The sequence below is a fragment of the Camelus bactrianus genome, chromosome 14 (assembly GCF_048773025.1).
Source record: "Camelus bactrianus isolate YW-2024 breed Bactrian camel chromosome 14, ASM4877302v1, whole genome shotgun sequence".
In the NCBI taxonomy this organism is placed as follows: domain Eukaryota; kingdom Metazoa; phylum Chordata; class Mammalia; order Artiodactyla; family Camelidae; genus Camelus; species Camelus bactrianus.
In genome coordinates this window covers 15,564,048-15,580,842 of record NC_133552.1, presented here as the reverse complement: position 1 = coordinate 15,580,842, position 16,795 = coordinate 15,564,048, and the positions used below count along the sequence as shown (strand labels likewise).

The window sequence follows — 16,795 nt, the reverse complement described above, 5'->3', positions numbered from 1 at the left end:
TTTTTATCTTAGCATTGTAATTGGCTGTAACTGTCTCCCTTACTGACTCATTCTTGTGCCCCCAACTCTGCAAAAAGTGCCTAACCTACAGTGTTTGCTCACTAATTGTCAAATAAATAAATTAGTAGATGGTTGACAGATCTCAGTTGTTTTTCTATATGCTGGTATCAAGCATATATTCTTATCTAAGTTTGAAGATTATTTTCCTTCATAGGACTAAAAATTAAACTCAGATTCATTAGTTTAATCATTGTCCTTTTATTTACAGTCATTAATTTCTACTTAGATTTCAGCTGAAATATGTTACATCAGCCAGCCCATTTACACGTTGACAAGATCTAGTGAAGTGCAGACAAAGCATGATTCAGAGTTCTTACAGTGAAGTCAGTTTGATAACACTTCAATGTATAAATAATTCAGACTTGTATGTGAATTGATAGTGTATTCGGGTGAAATGAATTTCCCAGCTTAATTTCTGAGGAAAATCAGATAATGAGTAAAAAAATTTTAGACATAATAAAATTGGGGTGCCTGCAGTTTATCAAGGTGAATAAATCCAGAAATCAGTTGGAAATTAATTTTGGAGCTTGGGGAATCTAGAGCTGTACTGCCTAATATAGTAGCCATTAACTACATGTGCCTATTTAAACTAAGTAAAAATTAAATAAGATGACAGATTTAGTTCCTCATTCTCACTAGTCACATTCCAAATGCTCAGTAGCCAAATGTAGCTAGAGACCATTATAAGGCAACACCATGTAGAACATTTCCATCATCACAGAAAGTCCTGTCAGCTAGCGCTGGTCTCAAAGCCAGAGGAAAAGATTTTAGGAGCCATTTAGAGATTGGACAGTAGTTACTTCAGCAAACATTTTTCAAACTTCAGTCTCTCTCACTAATACTTTTTTTTTTTAAAAAGACTGAAGTCAAGAAGGGTTCATCTTGAGTGGAGTTGAAAACATGCAAACAGTCTTGTGCTAAGTGTTATAATAGAAGGATGTACAAAGTGTTGTTGGCTCTAATGTAGGAGTAATCTAACTCTGCTTTAGAATGTCAGCATCTTGAAGGATGAGTAATATTTCCTGAAGAAGGAAGTAAAGGAAAATGTCAGCAGAAGTCAAGTGTGAATCAAATGTCTTGCTAGAGAATAGTAAATAAATCAAAGACCAGGAAATGAAGATGAAACTGTTGACTGTGAAGTACTAGATTGAAAGGAATAGAGTAAATGAATAGCTGGAAAGCTATAGGTGGTCAGTACAGGAAAATACAGAAAGTAAAGAGACAAGCAGATGTTCTGAACCAGAATTTAAAGTAGTGATACTTTCTGGAACAGTATTATAAGAACATGATTTTTCTTATGTCCATCTTAGCAACTTATGAGTAATTACATTAGACAATAATTACTGATTATTTCCCTGAAATTCAGGTTAGGAGAAAAATACCAGACTCTTCATCCTCTGGAGACAGACCTAAATATCTACATAGTGTTTTGAAAATTTCCAGAGTGATTCTAAGAGGTGTTCCCTTTCATCTAGTGCACATCTTCTCACCTAATACACTTTTTTGATGCTGTGGGTCATGTGAAAAATTGCTTTTTCTTGTTCTCATTTTACATGACAACAATTAAGTAAAATTGAAGTATTTGGCCAGGGAATTTTATATTATTTTTAAATGCAAAAGAATATTTTCAAAGTTATATTTAGCAGTGATTAGTATCTGTTGAATATTAGGTAATAAGGTACAAGTTATACCTGTGTGTTTGTTTTTAAAATATTCTTCATGCATTATTGTGTTTCCTTTAAAATATGTGCAGATATTATTAATAAATCATTATGCCCTGACATTTGAATAGTCAATTTTTATATAACAAAGCATAAATAATGAATTTTGGGACTTACGTTTAGTAGTTCAGATTCCAAGGTGGTACCTAGGTCATGTATTTTTTATTATAAATGTTCATTTGAATTTGCCTCACTTTAAGTTGTTACCTGATATAAATTAAGTTTTAAGTCCAAAGCACTGGGAGTTTACAGAACAGTTTAAATGGTAAAATAAAGTAACTTTTTCAATAGCACCAATAATCATCTCTTAGTTTACTTTTTAAAAAATAAATCTGCATTGGACTAAATGTTATCTCAGGTTATCTTTGCTCTAACTTTCCCCAGGCTATATGCTCTGTTTGTTTAGGGGTGTTCATGTCAGGCTTGCTGATTTCTGATATCTACCTATGCACGTTGGCCTTTCTCTTTCCTTCCTCATTTCAGAGATGTCTTTTTCTGCTTTCCTTCTTTTTTTGAAAATTATTTCTTTCTCTAAGGAAATAATTTTATATTTGATCCTCTTAAATTTTTTCTGTCGTCCTCCATAACTTCTCCAAGCCATTGTATTTATTAGGGAATTTAGGGAGCATTAAATTTTAATCACATTTTTCTAGATTTTTCTAGTGTTCATTAATGTATGTACTATGCATAGTTACAACTTTAAGTAGTGACATTTCTTTATAGTACATTTTTTGTGTTACTGTTTAATGTACATTTTGTGTAAGTATTTCCATGTATCAGAGTAGCCTACTTGTAAGAATAATTTAAAAGTCTACATGATATGACATTATTTACAGTCATTGTCAGCTTTAATCTGCCCTTTGGTGGTAGCTGTCTTATCCAAAATATATGTTTCAAGCATATGTTTATCTGTTATTCAAGAAGTAATGTAAATATTAGTAGTATTAAATATTTAAGTTCAGAATACACTTAAAATGTGCAATAGCTCTGCGTATCTCTGTTCAGAATGCCAGAAGTTGAACTGTTGGCACATGTTCAGGCAATTGGCTTTTATCACTTGTCTACTCACCCCCTGTTGATACTGTTAACTCAAACCAGATATTAAAAGCATTTTCACTAATGAATAACAAAAGAAAACTGACTGATCTATCCTGGGAGTAGAGTGAGGTCTTGAGCACAGCACCAAATCTATTATGGATATGGGGATGTAAGAAGTGAAAGAAACTGAGTGGAGAAGAGGAACACCTACTTTTGAGTAGTTTTACAAAGATTGTAATGAAACTGTCAGGTCTGAACTCTGATTTTTTAAAGGGGTTAGGAATTGAAAGATCAGTGCATTAGAGATATATATATATGAGAATGATCATTTGTTTTTGTGAAATTTGAAGATGTTGAAGAATCTCATTTTTATTTTTTCTGTTTATATTCTGTTTTAACATTTTTAATTGATTTATAATCATTTTATAATGTGTCAAATTCCAGTGTAGAGCACAATTTTTCAGTTATACATGAACATATATATATTTATTGTCACATTTTTTTCTCTGTGAGCTACCATAAGATCTTGTATATTATTTCCCTGTGCTATACAGTATAATCTTGCTTATCTATTCTACATTTTATAAGCAGCTTATACAACTTAATAAGAAAAAAAAACCCAATCCAAAAATGGGCCAAAGACGTAAACATGCAATTCTCCAAGGAAGAAATACAAATAATCCATAGGCACATGAAAAAATGTTCAATATCACTAATATCAGAGAAATGCAAATTAAAACTACAATGAGGTATCACCTCACACCAGTTAGAGTGGCCATCATTCAAAACTCCACAAATGACAAATGCTGGAGAGGCTGTGGAGAAAAGGGAACCCTCCTACACTGCTAGTGGGAATGCAGTTTGGTACAGCCATAGTGGAAAACAGTATGGAGATTCCTCAAAAAGACTAGGAATAGACTTACCATATGACCCAGGAATCCTGCTCCTGGGCATATATTCAGAAGGAACCCTACTTCAAAATGACACCTGCACCCCAGTGTTCATAGCAGCACTATTTACAAGAGCCAAGACATGGAAACAGCCTAAATGTCCATGAACAGATGGCTGGATAAAGAAGCTGTGGTATATTTATACAATGGAATACTATTCAGCCATAAAAACTGACAACATAACTCCATTTGCAGCAACATAGATGTTCCTGGATAATGTCATTCTAAGTGAAGTAAGCCAGAAAGAGAAAGAAAAAATACCATATGAGATCGCTCATATGTGGAATCTAAAAAACAAAATGAACGAACAAACAAAAACAAAAGCATAAATACAAAACAGAAACAGACTCATAGACATAGAATACAAACTTGTGGTTGCCAAGGGGGCGGGGGGTGGGAAGGGACAGACTGGGATTTTAAAATGAAGAATCTCATTTTTAAAAGTACAATCAAGTATTTCATAATCATTTTATGTTACTATATTTGTAAAATATGCTCTGTAATATTCCTCTATGCTAATAGAGACATCAATGATATGAATCACAAAATGATGGATAATTTACCAGGGTTCCTCACCTGTCACACTTCTGAGAGTTACTTTGTTTTTAAGATTTCTGTGTGCACCAAATTAGATAATGTATGTCAAGAAGCTGTACTAATTCATTTATGATAGAGCTGGAAACAGTTTGGGGGCATATTTTATCTCAGGTAAAGTTACTAGTTTATCATATGTAGTTGTTCTCTTTCTCCTTATCATATTGTACAATTTTTATGATGAGATTATGGGAAATTCTACTGCATTTGTGCAGAGCAATGTAAAATGGCATAGTAATCCAGATAATTTGAAGATATGTGAATTCTACATTTTGAAGCTGGACAAAAATCTCTGTTGATTATTTGCCAGAAATCTATGAGTGGGCTTAGAATTCAGTTAGGCACCTTATTATAAAATAGCCCTGGTTTGATCTGTGATATTGGCAACAATGAAATTATTCTTAACCATATATATATATATGTATATATATGTATGTATGTATATGTTTCTTCTAATCAGCTTACATTTTCTTTTAGACTTCTCAAAATAATTATCTCAACTCGTATTACTCAGTGGTGTAACTTGAATCCTATTACTTCCTTTTTCTGCCATAACATGAAGGCAGAATTTTTGTCTGTTTTGTTTACTACTTTAGCTCCATTACCTAGAATAGAGCCTTACATTGTAATAAGACCTCTATAAGTGTTTGTTGAGTGAATGAATTCTATGTATTTCTCAGTCCTCACTGTTCAGCTGTTTATTCATTGAACAAAAGTTACCTAAAATCTGTTATGAGCCAGGCCCTAAAGTATAGCATTTTAAAAGACAAGTTAAAGGTGTTTACTTAGAGATGAGCTCTTGTTCTAGTGGAGTGGAAATGGCTCAGTATACAACTAACCAAATAACTGCACAGAATAATTTCAGATAGTGATAAGTGCTAGATTAAAACAAAATAGATTGATTTGGTAGAAAATGTGTAAGGGTATATATACCCTAGAATTTGATGGGCAAGGAAGATCTCTCTGAGGAGATGATATTTGAGATACCTGAGTAATAAGGAGCTAGACTTGTAAAGATCTTGGGAGAAAAACCATGATTTCATTATTCCTCCAAATAAAACTATGTAGAGGAATAAATTCCTAGATTTTGTAATATGCATTTTGTAGTCATCTACTTGCATAAAATCTCCCAAGGTTTGAGAATCTTTTGGGGGAAAAAAATTCCACACTGAAAAAGGTGATTATTTTTTCCTCTTGCAATTTTTCTCTTGGTTATCTTATACTCTGACTCCTGTTAGAGCTATTTTCTCATCCTCCAGCATTTTTTTTGTTTTCTGCTTCATTATTTCTGCTCTTTTGTTTCCTTCCTTTTATTTTCTTTGAATTAGTATATTAATTTTCAGTCTTTTGTAAGTTTTTAAAAGTCTGTGTTTTTTGACAAACACAGTTTTGCCTGCATTCCAGGGTTTTAATGTTTTGGTTACAATTTACTTCTGTTCCAGTTTTTTTTTTATTTTATTTTATTTTATTTTATTTTATTTTATTTTATTTTATTTATTTATTTATTTATTTATTTTATATTTTTTACTTCTGTTGCTTTTTAAAATTGTAATTTCTTCCTTACTCCACAAATTATTGAAACTTTTTAAAATTTGTAAACATTTTTAAACTTCTTAAAAATTGCTGGTTTCTAACTTAATTGTACGTAGAGGACATACCATAATGGATCATTTCTTTTGATTTGTAGAAGCTTCCCTGTTTAATAGCCTTGCCTGAAGATTTAACTTCTTAGCTTTACATTTAAGGATCTTCATGATTTAGCCCCTCCTTATCCTCCCAATTGTATCTGTTTCAGTTGCATTTCTCAAACTAGTTTAAACTTCATCTATGCCACACTTCTTCCCATTTTCAAATTGACCATGATCTCTTTTTACCCTCATGATTTTATACATGGTATGTGTGTTCTCTCCCCATCTTTAGCTCGTTAGCTCTTGGTTATCCCTCTAAACATTATGTAGCTATCATCTCTTCCTGGAATCTTTCCTGATCATCCTGGGCTGAGTGGAGGCTGTAGTACATTATTCATATCTTTGTCATACCATTTATTACACTGTACAATTTATTGGTTGAATACTTGTCTGCCTCCCTTACTAGACTGTGTACTCCTTGAGGCCTTGGACTGGGACTGTGATTTATTTTTCTTCTTAGTGTCCTCAGTACATACAAGAGTAGGTGTCACACAGTGGGTGTTTAATAAATGATTTTTTAGATGAATGAATAAACTTAACTTCCTGCCATTTTCCTGAGCATCTTATTATAGTTTAAAAGAGCTTGTTTATCCTTTTTTAGTTAATACCAGGATATCTTAGTTGTGTGTATGCTGTTTGGTTTCCTTAGTTTGATTTCTTTTCCCCAAGTTTGTAGTGAATGAATTCATTCACTACAGTAGTGTAGTGAAGGAATTACTAGTATTTTATAGGGCTCCATAGTACAACCAGCACTGATAGATGATCATAATTGAAAGAGATAACATGTATGTAAAGCACACAGCATGGTGTGACACAGCAAGCAGTACATTGGGTCTTGGACCCCATTAAGAATTTAATGAAATCTAGTGAAAATAGTGAATCCTTTCCTAGAAGACTGTAATATCTACAGAAAGTTTTATGTACAATTCTGGATGGTTCACAGACCCTTTGAGTGGATGTCTGTGGCCCCCAGGTTAAGAACTCCTTGCCTTAAACCAGTGCTGGCCTCAGGTAACATCCTTCAGTAATTCACTACCTCTACCAAATTCTAACACTAATAAGGAAAGGAGTGAAAGAAACAAAATGGGTTAAAAAAGTTTTAAAGGACCATGGATTTGTTTGAGATTGATTTTAAAAAAATGTTTTCGAAATAAAAGCAAACTGAAGGTCCTTCAGCCCACTTTCAAAATTGTAAGTTTCTGTAAACAACTATTGGATCACAGTGGTAATCAAGAAGAAAATAGCAGAAAATATAAAAAACGATAGTGAAAGCATTCTATTATAGTTAAACTGAGTAAAATTCATAGTTTGAAGTGCACATATTACTAAAGAAAGAATAAAATAGGTTATTCAACTGAAAAGGTTAGAAACAACATGGTAAGCCTACGGAAAACAAAAGAAAGGGAATAATACAAGTTGAGAATAGAAATTAATGCATTAAAAGAAACCTACTTAGATGACTACTGTAACCTCCTGACAGGTCTTCCTGTATCTGGTGTCTACACTGCAGCCAGGGTGATCCTTCATAGCACTACTTGCTCACAAGACCCTTCATAACCCGACTCCTGACTACTTTTCCCCACATTTCTCACCTTTTTCTTGTAACCCTTTTTCCCCAACCGTTAATCTCCGCCTGCACTACTCTCCAACTATATAGAACAAAAGAACTTCTTTTGGTGCATTGAATATGATAAACCGTTGATGAGATTTCCTCTCCTGGAGCTTTGTATTTGTTCTTCTCTGTACCTTAAAGGCCTTCCCTTTCTTCTTGCCTAGCTAGTTCCTGCTCAGGCTTCAGAACTCAGCTTAAAGTTTACATTCTCTAGAAAGCCATTAAACACAAACACACACTTGCACACACATATGCTCAGGTAACAGACTAAGATACTTGGTCCTGTGTGCTCTGATAGTACTTAACTTCTCTCATAGCACTTACCACCAGTCAATATCAAAGAAATATTTGAAGAAGAGTAGTAATTGAGATACACCATCAGAAAACATGTTTCTAAAGTTACAGTATTTAAAATGATTAAAATAAGAACATATTTCAGACCAGAAGAATATTTTGTGTGCTAAGGAAAGTGTCTTAAATTTAGTAAATTGTATTGGTTAGCTCTCTGGGGAAAGAAATACTTTTGGGTCTTCTCCAGATAAATTTTAGGTGCATTAAAGAACTAAATATAAGCAATTAAATTATATAAAACTAGAAGAAAAGAGAACCTAGCATTTTTATCAAAACCTCTAGGTCATTATTGTCCAATGGAAATATAATGCCAATCACATAAGTAATTTTAAAAAATTTAGTAGCCACATTAAGAAAAGTAAACACAGGAGAAATTAATTGTAATGATGTTTTATTTAACCCAATATGTTCAAAATATTATTTCAATATGTAATCAATATAAAAATTATTGACAGAGTATTTTGCATTGTTGAGTTTTTTGTACTGCCTTTGAAAGCCAGCGTATACTTTACACTTACAGCAATGTCCATATAGACAAAAACAAGCCACATTTCAAGTGCTAATTAACCAACCACAGATTAAATTTAAAAGCAACAGAGGATGTCACAAAGGAAAAAACAGGGAATATCAGCTACAGGAAAAATAAACAGTTGTATTAAAAAATTAAGAATACAAAATGGGAGAATATTTGCAGTATAATATAGTTGTTTTTGATGATGATGATGCAAAGAATTTATATGAATTGCTAAGAACACGTAAGACCCCAAAAGATAAAGGGTAAGATGACAAACAGCCAGTTTATAAAAAAGCTAGTAGCAAATGTAAAGGTAGCATTTAACTGCACTAATAATCAAAGAAGTGCAAATTAAAACAATAGTAATGTACTATTTTCATCTATCAAGGTAGCAGAGATTTTAAAACTATAATTTCTAGGATTGCAGAGAATGTGGTTAAAGGGTGTTTGAGAATTCATAAAACCCCTTTAAAAAGCACTTTAGCAACAGACACTATTTCTGTTTCTGGGAATAATATATCATAAGGAAACAGTACTAATTATAGAGAGGGGAAAACTGCATACCAGAGTGCTCACTTTGGCGCTGTGTATAATCATGGAAAAATGGAGAACTTCCTGAATTTCTTAATTAAGAGAATGGTTAAGTAGTTTATGGTATAGTCAGTCATTTGATGACATACTTTGAGTAATAACATGGAAAAGTCTTTTTTATAATATTAAACCAAAAAAAGATAGAAAATTGGAGGTCTTATTTTCCCCCTTAAATATAAGGGGGAAGACTAAGCCTACGCATAGAGAACAAGTCTAAGAAATTTATCAGAATGTTGACAATGAGGATTAAGATAGAAGAACTTCAGATTTTTTCCAGTGTTTTGTGTTTCTGTTTTTCAGATGTCAGAAAATTAGTGTGTATTACCTCTGTAATGAAAAGAAAACTACTCACAATTACGGGATTAATTTAACATTTTCATGTATAATTTGAGGTGTCAGACTAATTCAGATGTGCTCTTCTCATGCTTTACTATCAACTTATACTTTTAGAAAAACACAATACTTGATAACTGATGAAGTAAGCATAGATGATCCAGATATTGTGTGATTTGCCTCCATCCTTGTTTCAGGGTGAAGTTTACTGACTTTCCAATAAAGTCCTCTTTTTTTTTTTATTCCTTTACTTTTGGCTTAAGTCTGACCTCCAGAAAAGTGAAGTAATACTTTTTTAAACAAATGTGTAATCCCCATTTTCCTTCCCAGTTTCATATGATTGAATAGCTCACATTACTCACATTTAATGTGTTGATGAACTGATTTATTCTATTATTCTTTTGATTAATATTTCTTCCCCTCATTTTAAGGTTATTCTGGTACAAGTTAACCCAGGGGAAGCATTTACAATAAGAAGAGAAGATGGACAATTTCAGTGCATTGCAGGTAAGAATGATAATTTATTATCGTTTGAGAAAAGACTAAAATTCATGATGCCTAAAAGTGTGTGCTTGTGGTCTCTTCCTTTCATTCCCTCTACCACCACACCAAGGCACAAACTCTGAATACCTTATGGCTTAACTATTGCAGTAGCATCCTAATTAGTCTCTGCCCTGATTTCTTGATTAATCTTACTATATTGTTGATGTCACTTTTCTGCTTGGAAATCTTCAGTGAATTCAGTTTAGGCTCATTAGTCTTTTTGGAAGATCATTTCATCTTTCTTGTCTTGGTTCCCACTTTCCTTTCAATACTGTTTCCCTTCAGTCTTGCTAAGTTAGCTTATTCCACTGTCTCTGAACCTTTCTTATACTTTCTGTACTATTCTTCTTATCTAGAATTTACCCATATTTCTATCACTTCCAGCCTATACAGATGCTTTCAGACTGCGCTCAGATCTTATCTTTTTAAAGGTTTTTTGTAAAGTCTTTAGTAAGCATCCCTTCCACTCTGTAGCCAACCCCCTCCCCACATTTGTGCCAAACAAGAATGTCTCCAGGTATCATCAAAGGTTCCCTGGGAAGCGAAAAATCACCCCCAGTTGAGAACCACTACCCTATGCGAAGATAAGAACAACAAAAAGGTCACCAGCTTTGGAATTAGAGAACCTAGATTTAAATCTCAACTCTGCCACTTATTAGGTGTGTGAACTTTTGCATGCATAGTGGTTATTTAACTTCATCATACATGTTTCTCATCTGTGAGTTTCCTATCCCTGTTAATAATAGCACACCTCATAGGATAGTTGTGAGGGTTAATTAATATACATATAAAGTACTCTAAACTAGACCTCGCACATATGATGCATTCAGTAGATGGTGACGACGGATGCTGTGACGGTGTTTAATAGAAAATGAACCCATCTCATAAAACCCCAAAACACTTCTTGTAATACTTCTTCTAGTTAATATTTTTAAAGCTATTTAAATTTTGTATGTTTAGTGGGATGGGAAGAGACAGACTGGGAGTTTGAAATTTGTAGATACTAACGGGCGTATGTAGAATAGATAAACAAGACTATACTGTATGGCACAGGGAAATATATACAAGATCTTGTGGTAGCTCACAGTGAAAAAGAATGCGGCAATGAATATATGCATGTTTATGTATGACTGAAAAGTTGTGCTCTACACTGGGAATTGACACAACATTGTAAACTGGCTATAACTCAATATAAATAAATAAATAAGTTAATTAATTAATTAATTAAAATAAATTTTGTATGTTTAGCTTAGTATGTTTATTCAGTCTCTCCAACTAAGTTTTAAGCACTTTATGGGCAGATGCCATTTCTTACATTTCTTTGTATTGCTTTCAGTTCTTGGCCTTTTGCATATTGGGTACCTAATAGTTTCTGCTTTCATTTGAAAAGAGCATGTTAGGAGTAGAGTGACCATATGCTTTATTGTCCAAACCAGGATACTCTAAGAGTGGAAGTGGACCCTAGCAATTACTCCAAGACGATTGGTGTCAGCCAAGATTATCCCTCACTCCCTATTTAACCTGGGCTGTCAAATCGATTTAATCAAAGAAATAGACCTAACGCTTTCTAGAGAAGCAGCTGGCCCAATAATTACAATTAAAACTTTTGCCATCTAAACCTTACAGACATCTTAGAGTTAGCACTTTCTCTAAGTTAATTTAAGTCTTTTGAGCAGCAGTCATTTGGTAAGTTCACAAATAATGAAGTTATTTGGAAGGGTCCACGTATTATGGACTTCAAAGAAACCAGGTAGTAGAATTTATAAGCAGTATAATAAACTTCGCCAGTCTTTACATGTCAATTAGGTTTTCATAAAAATAATTTTATTTTTATACTTGGTACCTCTTAGAATGTAAGTTTTTAATAGAACACACACCTTAGGTTTATTTGTACATCTCTTTTCAAATTATTTTCAATACATACTGTTTATGATGGAAGCATTTTTTTCTTCCAGTTTTATTGAGATATAATTGGCATATAGCACTCTGTAAGTTTAAGGTATACAGTGTAACAACTTGACTTAGATACATCATGAAATAATTACCACAGTAAGTGTAGAGAACATTCATATGATGGAAGCATTTTAGGTAATATAACATTCATCTTTTCAAACATGTCTGCTAATGGGGATACTCATTTATTGTTTTAGTGTGACTTAAAGTGCAAAAACTGATGGTTGCCATTGGATACCAGACTTTGAATTTTAAATAACTTATTTTTTTTTTAATTTTTTTGGCAAGGAGAGGTAATTAGTTTTTTTTTTAATCTTATTTAAATGGAGGTCTTTAGGGATTGCACCCAGGACCTCATGCATGCTAAGCACGCACTCTACTACTGAACTATACCCTCCCCCTAATAACTTACATTTTAAAAGTCAGTTTGTAACTGTAATTTGTAAACCCCCTCTCTCATAAAATCAATTAAATTGATTTTTTTATGTAGCAGTTATCCCTTAAGTCAGGACCAAAAAACCTGTCTAGTTTATAATGTGTCTGTGGTACTAACGATATCCTAGTAGTAGGAATTGACTACCATATGAAGATATTTTTAGGCAGGGACATACCCTTTGCTTTGTTAGATTGTAAGAGTGGGGACTGTTTTAAAGTTACTGCTGGACAGAGTTTTAAAAACACAGGAAAATTTAGAGGGAGCCATACAGAAAGTAAAAAAGCTCTCCCCTCTTTATATTTTTGTCTGTTCCAAATTTTAAAATTGAGATATAGATGGAAGGTAATAGTGAACAAAAGACTGGGCTTGAAGTCTTTGTAAAGCCCAATGTGCCCTCACTCCAAGCAAGAGAAGACAGGAGGAGAAAAGACTAAGGACTGCTAGAGCTCATCCTTTCCTCGCTTTTCTTGCTCTTTGCCCTCACTAGTTTCTATCACATGGAAATCATCTTCTTGACCTAATTCTTGAGCTAGGTGAAAAGTAAAAGTATAAATAGAAGTGGGGGCAACATATGAGAAAGAGAAAGTCTTAAGGGAGGAAAATCATATACCTTTGAAACTGATAAAAAATAGGGTCCCTAAGGCATCAAGTTAGGAAAGCTTTTCTTTTCTCTTCATAGCCACCATGTTAATAAAACAAACCTCTATAGTAAAACCTAAAGAATTAAGATAAATCCAGTGTAAGTTAATAAGCATTTGAATTAAAGACTTCTTTAAAATAGTTTTATAACCTGTCAAGAAATTATAGAAACAAAAACCAAGTTAAAGGATCACAGGGAACATTAGATATCTAAATAATCCCCATATTTTACTGGAGATTCAGAATTTGTGAGTTATAACTAGTTATGGGTAGAGCTCAATATAGTACTTTTTTCTACATATAGCATACTGCTTGGATAGACAAATTGCTAATATTTTTTTTCATGAATTTACTAAGTCTCTGCTGAGGTATTCTGTGCCAGCTGCAAGGGCTTCAAAGAAAACTATGACACAGTTCCTGCCATTCAAGAACACAGTGTATGTAGGAGGGGAAAGGTAGGGAGACTGACAGTTGTATCACAGTGTAAAAAGAACCATTAGAGATATGCATAGGGTATTGTGGGAGCATAGTGGGATGTAATCACAGAGTGATTACGTCAGGAAAAAACTATTCAAAGAAAAAGTGACATGCCCTGTCTTTAAGGAAAATAACAGTTGGCCAAATGGACAAAAGGGGTCTCAAGAAAGCATCTTAGGCAGAGGGAATAGTGTACAAAAAGCAACAGAAGGAAAGAACAACTTATTTGAATAACTGTAAAGAGGTCAGAATTGCTAAAAAGTTGTATAAAGGGAATGTGGACAGAGAAGATCTGAAAATATAGTCAGCTTTTGAAATGGCTTGACTGCCAAACTAAGAACTTTAACTATTATAAAGGTGAGGAAGTGCCATCGAAGGAGATTATGCAAGAGAGGTAAAATCCAATTTACAGTTTGGAAAGATAAATGACATCTTCCTATTCTGTTAATATGAGGTCATTGGTTAACCTGAAAATCTCCCTACTTCAGACATCTGGAAAAGTTCAATAAAATGTAACAAGTATTCTTTTAAATGCATTGTATAGCTTCTCTTTTCCCTCCACCCCTAAAAAGGGGGGGGGGTAGAAATTGTCCAGAAATAAGGACTTTTTAATATTTATTTTTAAAATACATTTCATATTTATAATGAAAATAATATACTTTATTTGATTTGATCATTTTTAATTGTTCCATACCATTCTTTCTGAGTCTAATGCAGGATTTGATGCCTGTCTTTCCTTACCCTTTGCCTTATTTTATGTTCTTTTAGACAATGCACAGCTCTTTAAATATCTAAAAGTATAGTTCCCTGCCTTTTACCACTTTCCAGTTTGCCGTTCTGCTCATTGGTTTATTTAGTTATACTACCTGATTCTAACCTATACTTCATTTTTGCCATCTTAAGCCATTACTCATCGGTTTTAAAACAAATTCATCATCACTTTTGAAATCAAAGTACTATCTTGAATCTGTTCTTTTTTCTATTAAAAGTTATTTTGAAATACCTAACAACTTGATGTTTTTATGGTTTTTTTAGTGAAGTACATTGATAGCATGTCAACAAATTGTCTTGTATAATGGTAGATATTACGAAAATTCATTTTTGTCTGGTAATTGTGTATAAGAATGTAAAAATTCATTGAGTGAATAAATCTTAAGGTTCAGTATTTTTTAACATTTTTTACTGAGTAATAGTCATTTTACAATGTTGTGTCAAATTCCAGTGTAGAGCACAATTTTTCAATTATACATGAACATACATATATTCATTGTCACATTTTTTTTCTCTGTAAGCTTAAGGTTTAGTATTAAAAGCTCTTTGTAACAAGTACCTAAAGAGCCCTTCTTAGTTTTGTTTTGTGGGGAGTTATACAGAACAGAGAGTTAATCAAAGTTTCTGAGTTTGGGTTACTTGTAAGGTCCTAAAAGCATATTTTTTAGAGAGTATGTGATGAACTCTTAAGATCCCTGTTGTAGAGCTGGCTTTCCTGGCAAAACATTGCTACCCACCCTTCATACATCATCTGTTCTGTGAAGTGTGTGCAGACAAGATCTTTCTTCAGTTTCTCTCCCCTCCTACCTGTGGATACACATACAGAAATAATTGAGGGCAGAAATTAAGTTTTATATATGTTTGTAGACCTAGTGCCTTGCTTAGCACACAGCACATAGAGAATGATCAGTAAATGTTTAATTAAATTGAATGAGAAAGAGAAAAAACTAATCTTTCTTGAGCATTTCTATGTGACAAGTATATGAAGTCTTTATAGACAGTTTTATCTAAATATCCTACTTACTGAGAGGCAGGTTTAGCTTTCTTTTTTCTTCCCCCTTTTCTTTCTTGACACCTCAAAATGAATAAATAGGACTAAAGAATAAGAATTTGTTAATTAAAAATCTAATGGTTTTACATTGTTATGGGACTTCTACTGTGGTGTGATTCCATGCTGCCCATGCCAGATAGAAATTTATATATATATATATAAATATTTAGACCAGTTATGCTTGAACAGTTTTTATATACTCTGGCTCCTTCAAATGATATATTTTTAGGAGAAAAAGATATTCATTATTATTTAATTTTATTAACCTAATAAGGCAGTAGTTAAGTGCATGCTACCTGGGTTTGAGTTTTAGTTCTACCACTTACTGTTATATCAGTCAGATTATATTAAGCAATTCAGTGATTATTTTTACATCTGTCTTATACTTGTTTATTTGGAGAAAGACAGAGTGTGTGTGTGTGTGTCCGTTCATTATATAGAACTTGGACTATAATTAGTCATAGAGATTATTATAAGAAATTAGACCATACCTTTTGGATATACTATTTATATTATAAAACCCAAAGACCTACATCAGATATATCAACCCAAGTTATATTGATCATGGATTAACCGATCTCCATTTTGATGATTTGTTTTGCAACATTGCTTCCACAGTTGCGTTTCAGCACCAGTGAGGACCTTATATTCTTCATTCATTCATTCAGTATTCAGTAAGAGACAAAAGTCAAATAAGCAAGCACTCTTTACTTATTTCCTCAAGCTTGTTTGACAGACTTTCTCATACATCTTTATGGAAAGATAAAATAAAATTTGATCACTGGCCCACTGCCAGTCTGAAGCTTTGTCTTATGTTATATTATCCAGGACTTTGTTCTTTAAGGCTCTCTTTCTCTGCATTTTTAATCAGTAAGCTTTGACAAAAATAAATGACATGTTTATAAAATTATCAGATATGAGACAGTTACCAAGGATGACTTGGTTTGAGGAGCCAGAGCCCAAATGAGGTGATGAGGATCTTGTCTACATGGGAGGTAGACAGTGGGGTCCGGCAAGGAGAATCAGAACCTGAGCGTGTGAGGAAGGGATCCTCATGGCATGACAGGAGGTATCAGAACCCAAGGAAGCCCCATCCACACTGGGGGGCAGCCTAGCATAGGAAATGAGAGCCTCAGTTGAGTAGGGAAGTTATCCTCATAGAGGACTGGTCTGGTGTGGATTAGAGCCCAAGCAGAGTAAGGAGGTAATCCACATGGTGGGCTGAAGGGTAGCATGGCCTGATGTGGGAAGTCAGATCCCAAATGTGGTGAGAAGAGAATATACACAAAACTGGAGTGGGCGGCCCAGCAAAGGGCATTCGAGATTGTGTGTGACCGCACGGAGCCAAGGAGAGAAGGACATCCACATGGGGGTGGGGGGCAGGGAGCTCAACATGGGATGTCAGAGTCTGAGTTGGGTGAGGCCTGCAACCCCGCTAGGAAGGTCACCCAGTGTGGGGGTGTGGGGAGACAA

The 16,795-nt window shown here is 33.7% G+C and overlaps 1 protein-coding gene across 2 annotated transcripts in view; it reads left to right on the top strand.

Moving 5' to 3' along the window:
- FNDC3A (fibronectin type III domain containing 3A) overlaps window positions 1-16,795 on the top strand; it is a 138,561-nt gene that overhangs the window by 40,900 nt on the left and 80,866 nt on the right. For both annotated transcript variants that reach the window (XM_074378142.1, XM_010951413.3), the window contains exon 3: window positions 9,884-9,959. In XM_074378142.1, the coding sequence (XP_074234243.1) occupies window positions 9,884-9,959 (76 nt within the window). The remainder of the gene's footprint in view (window positions 1-9,883; window positions 9,960-16,795) is intronic.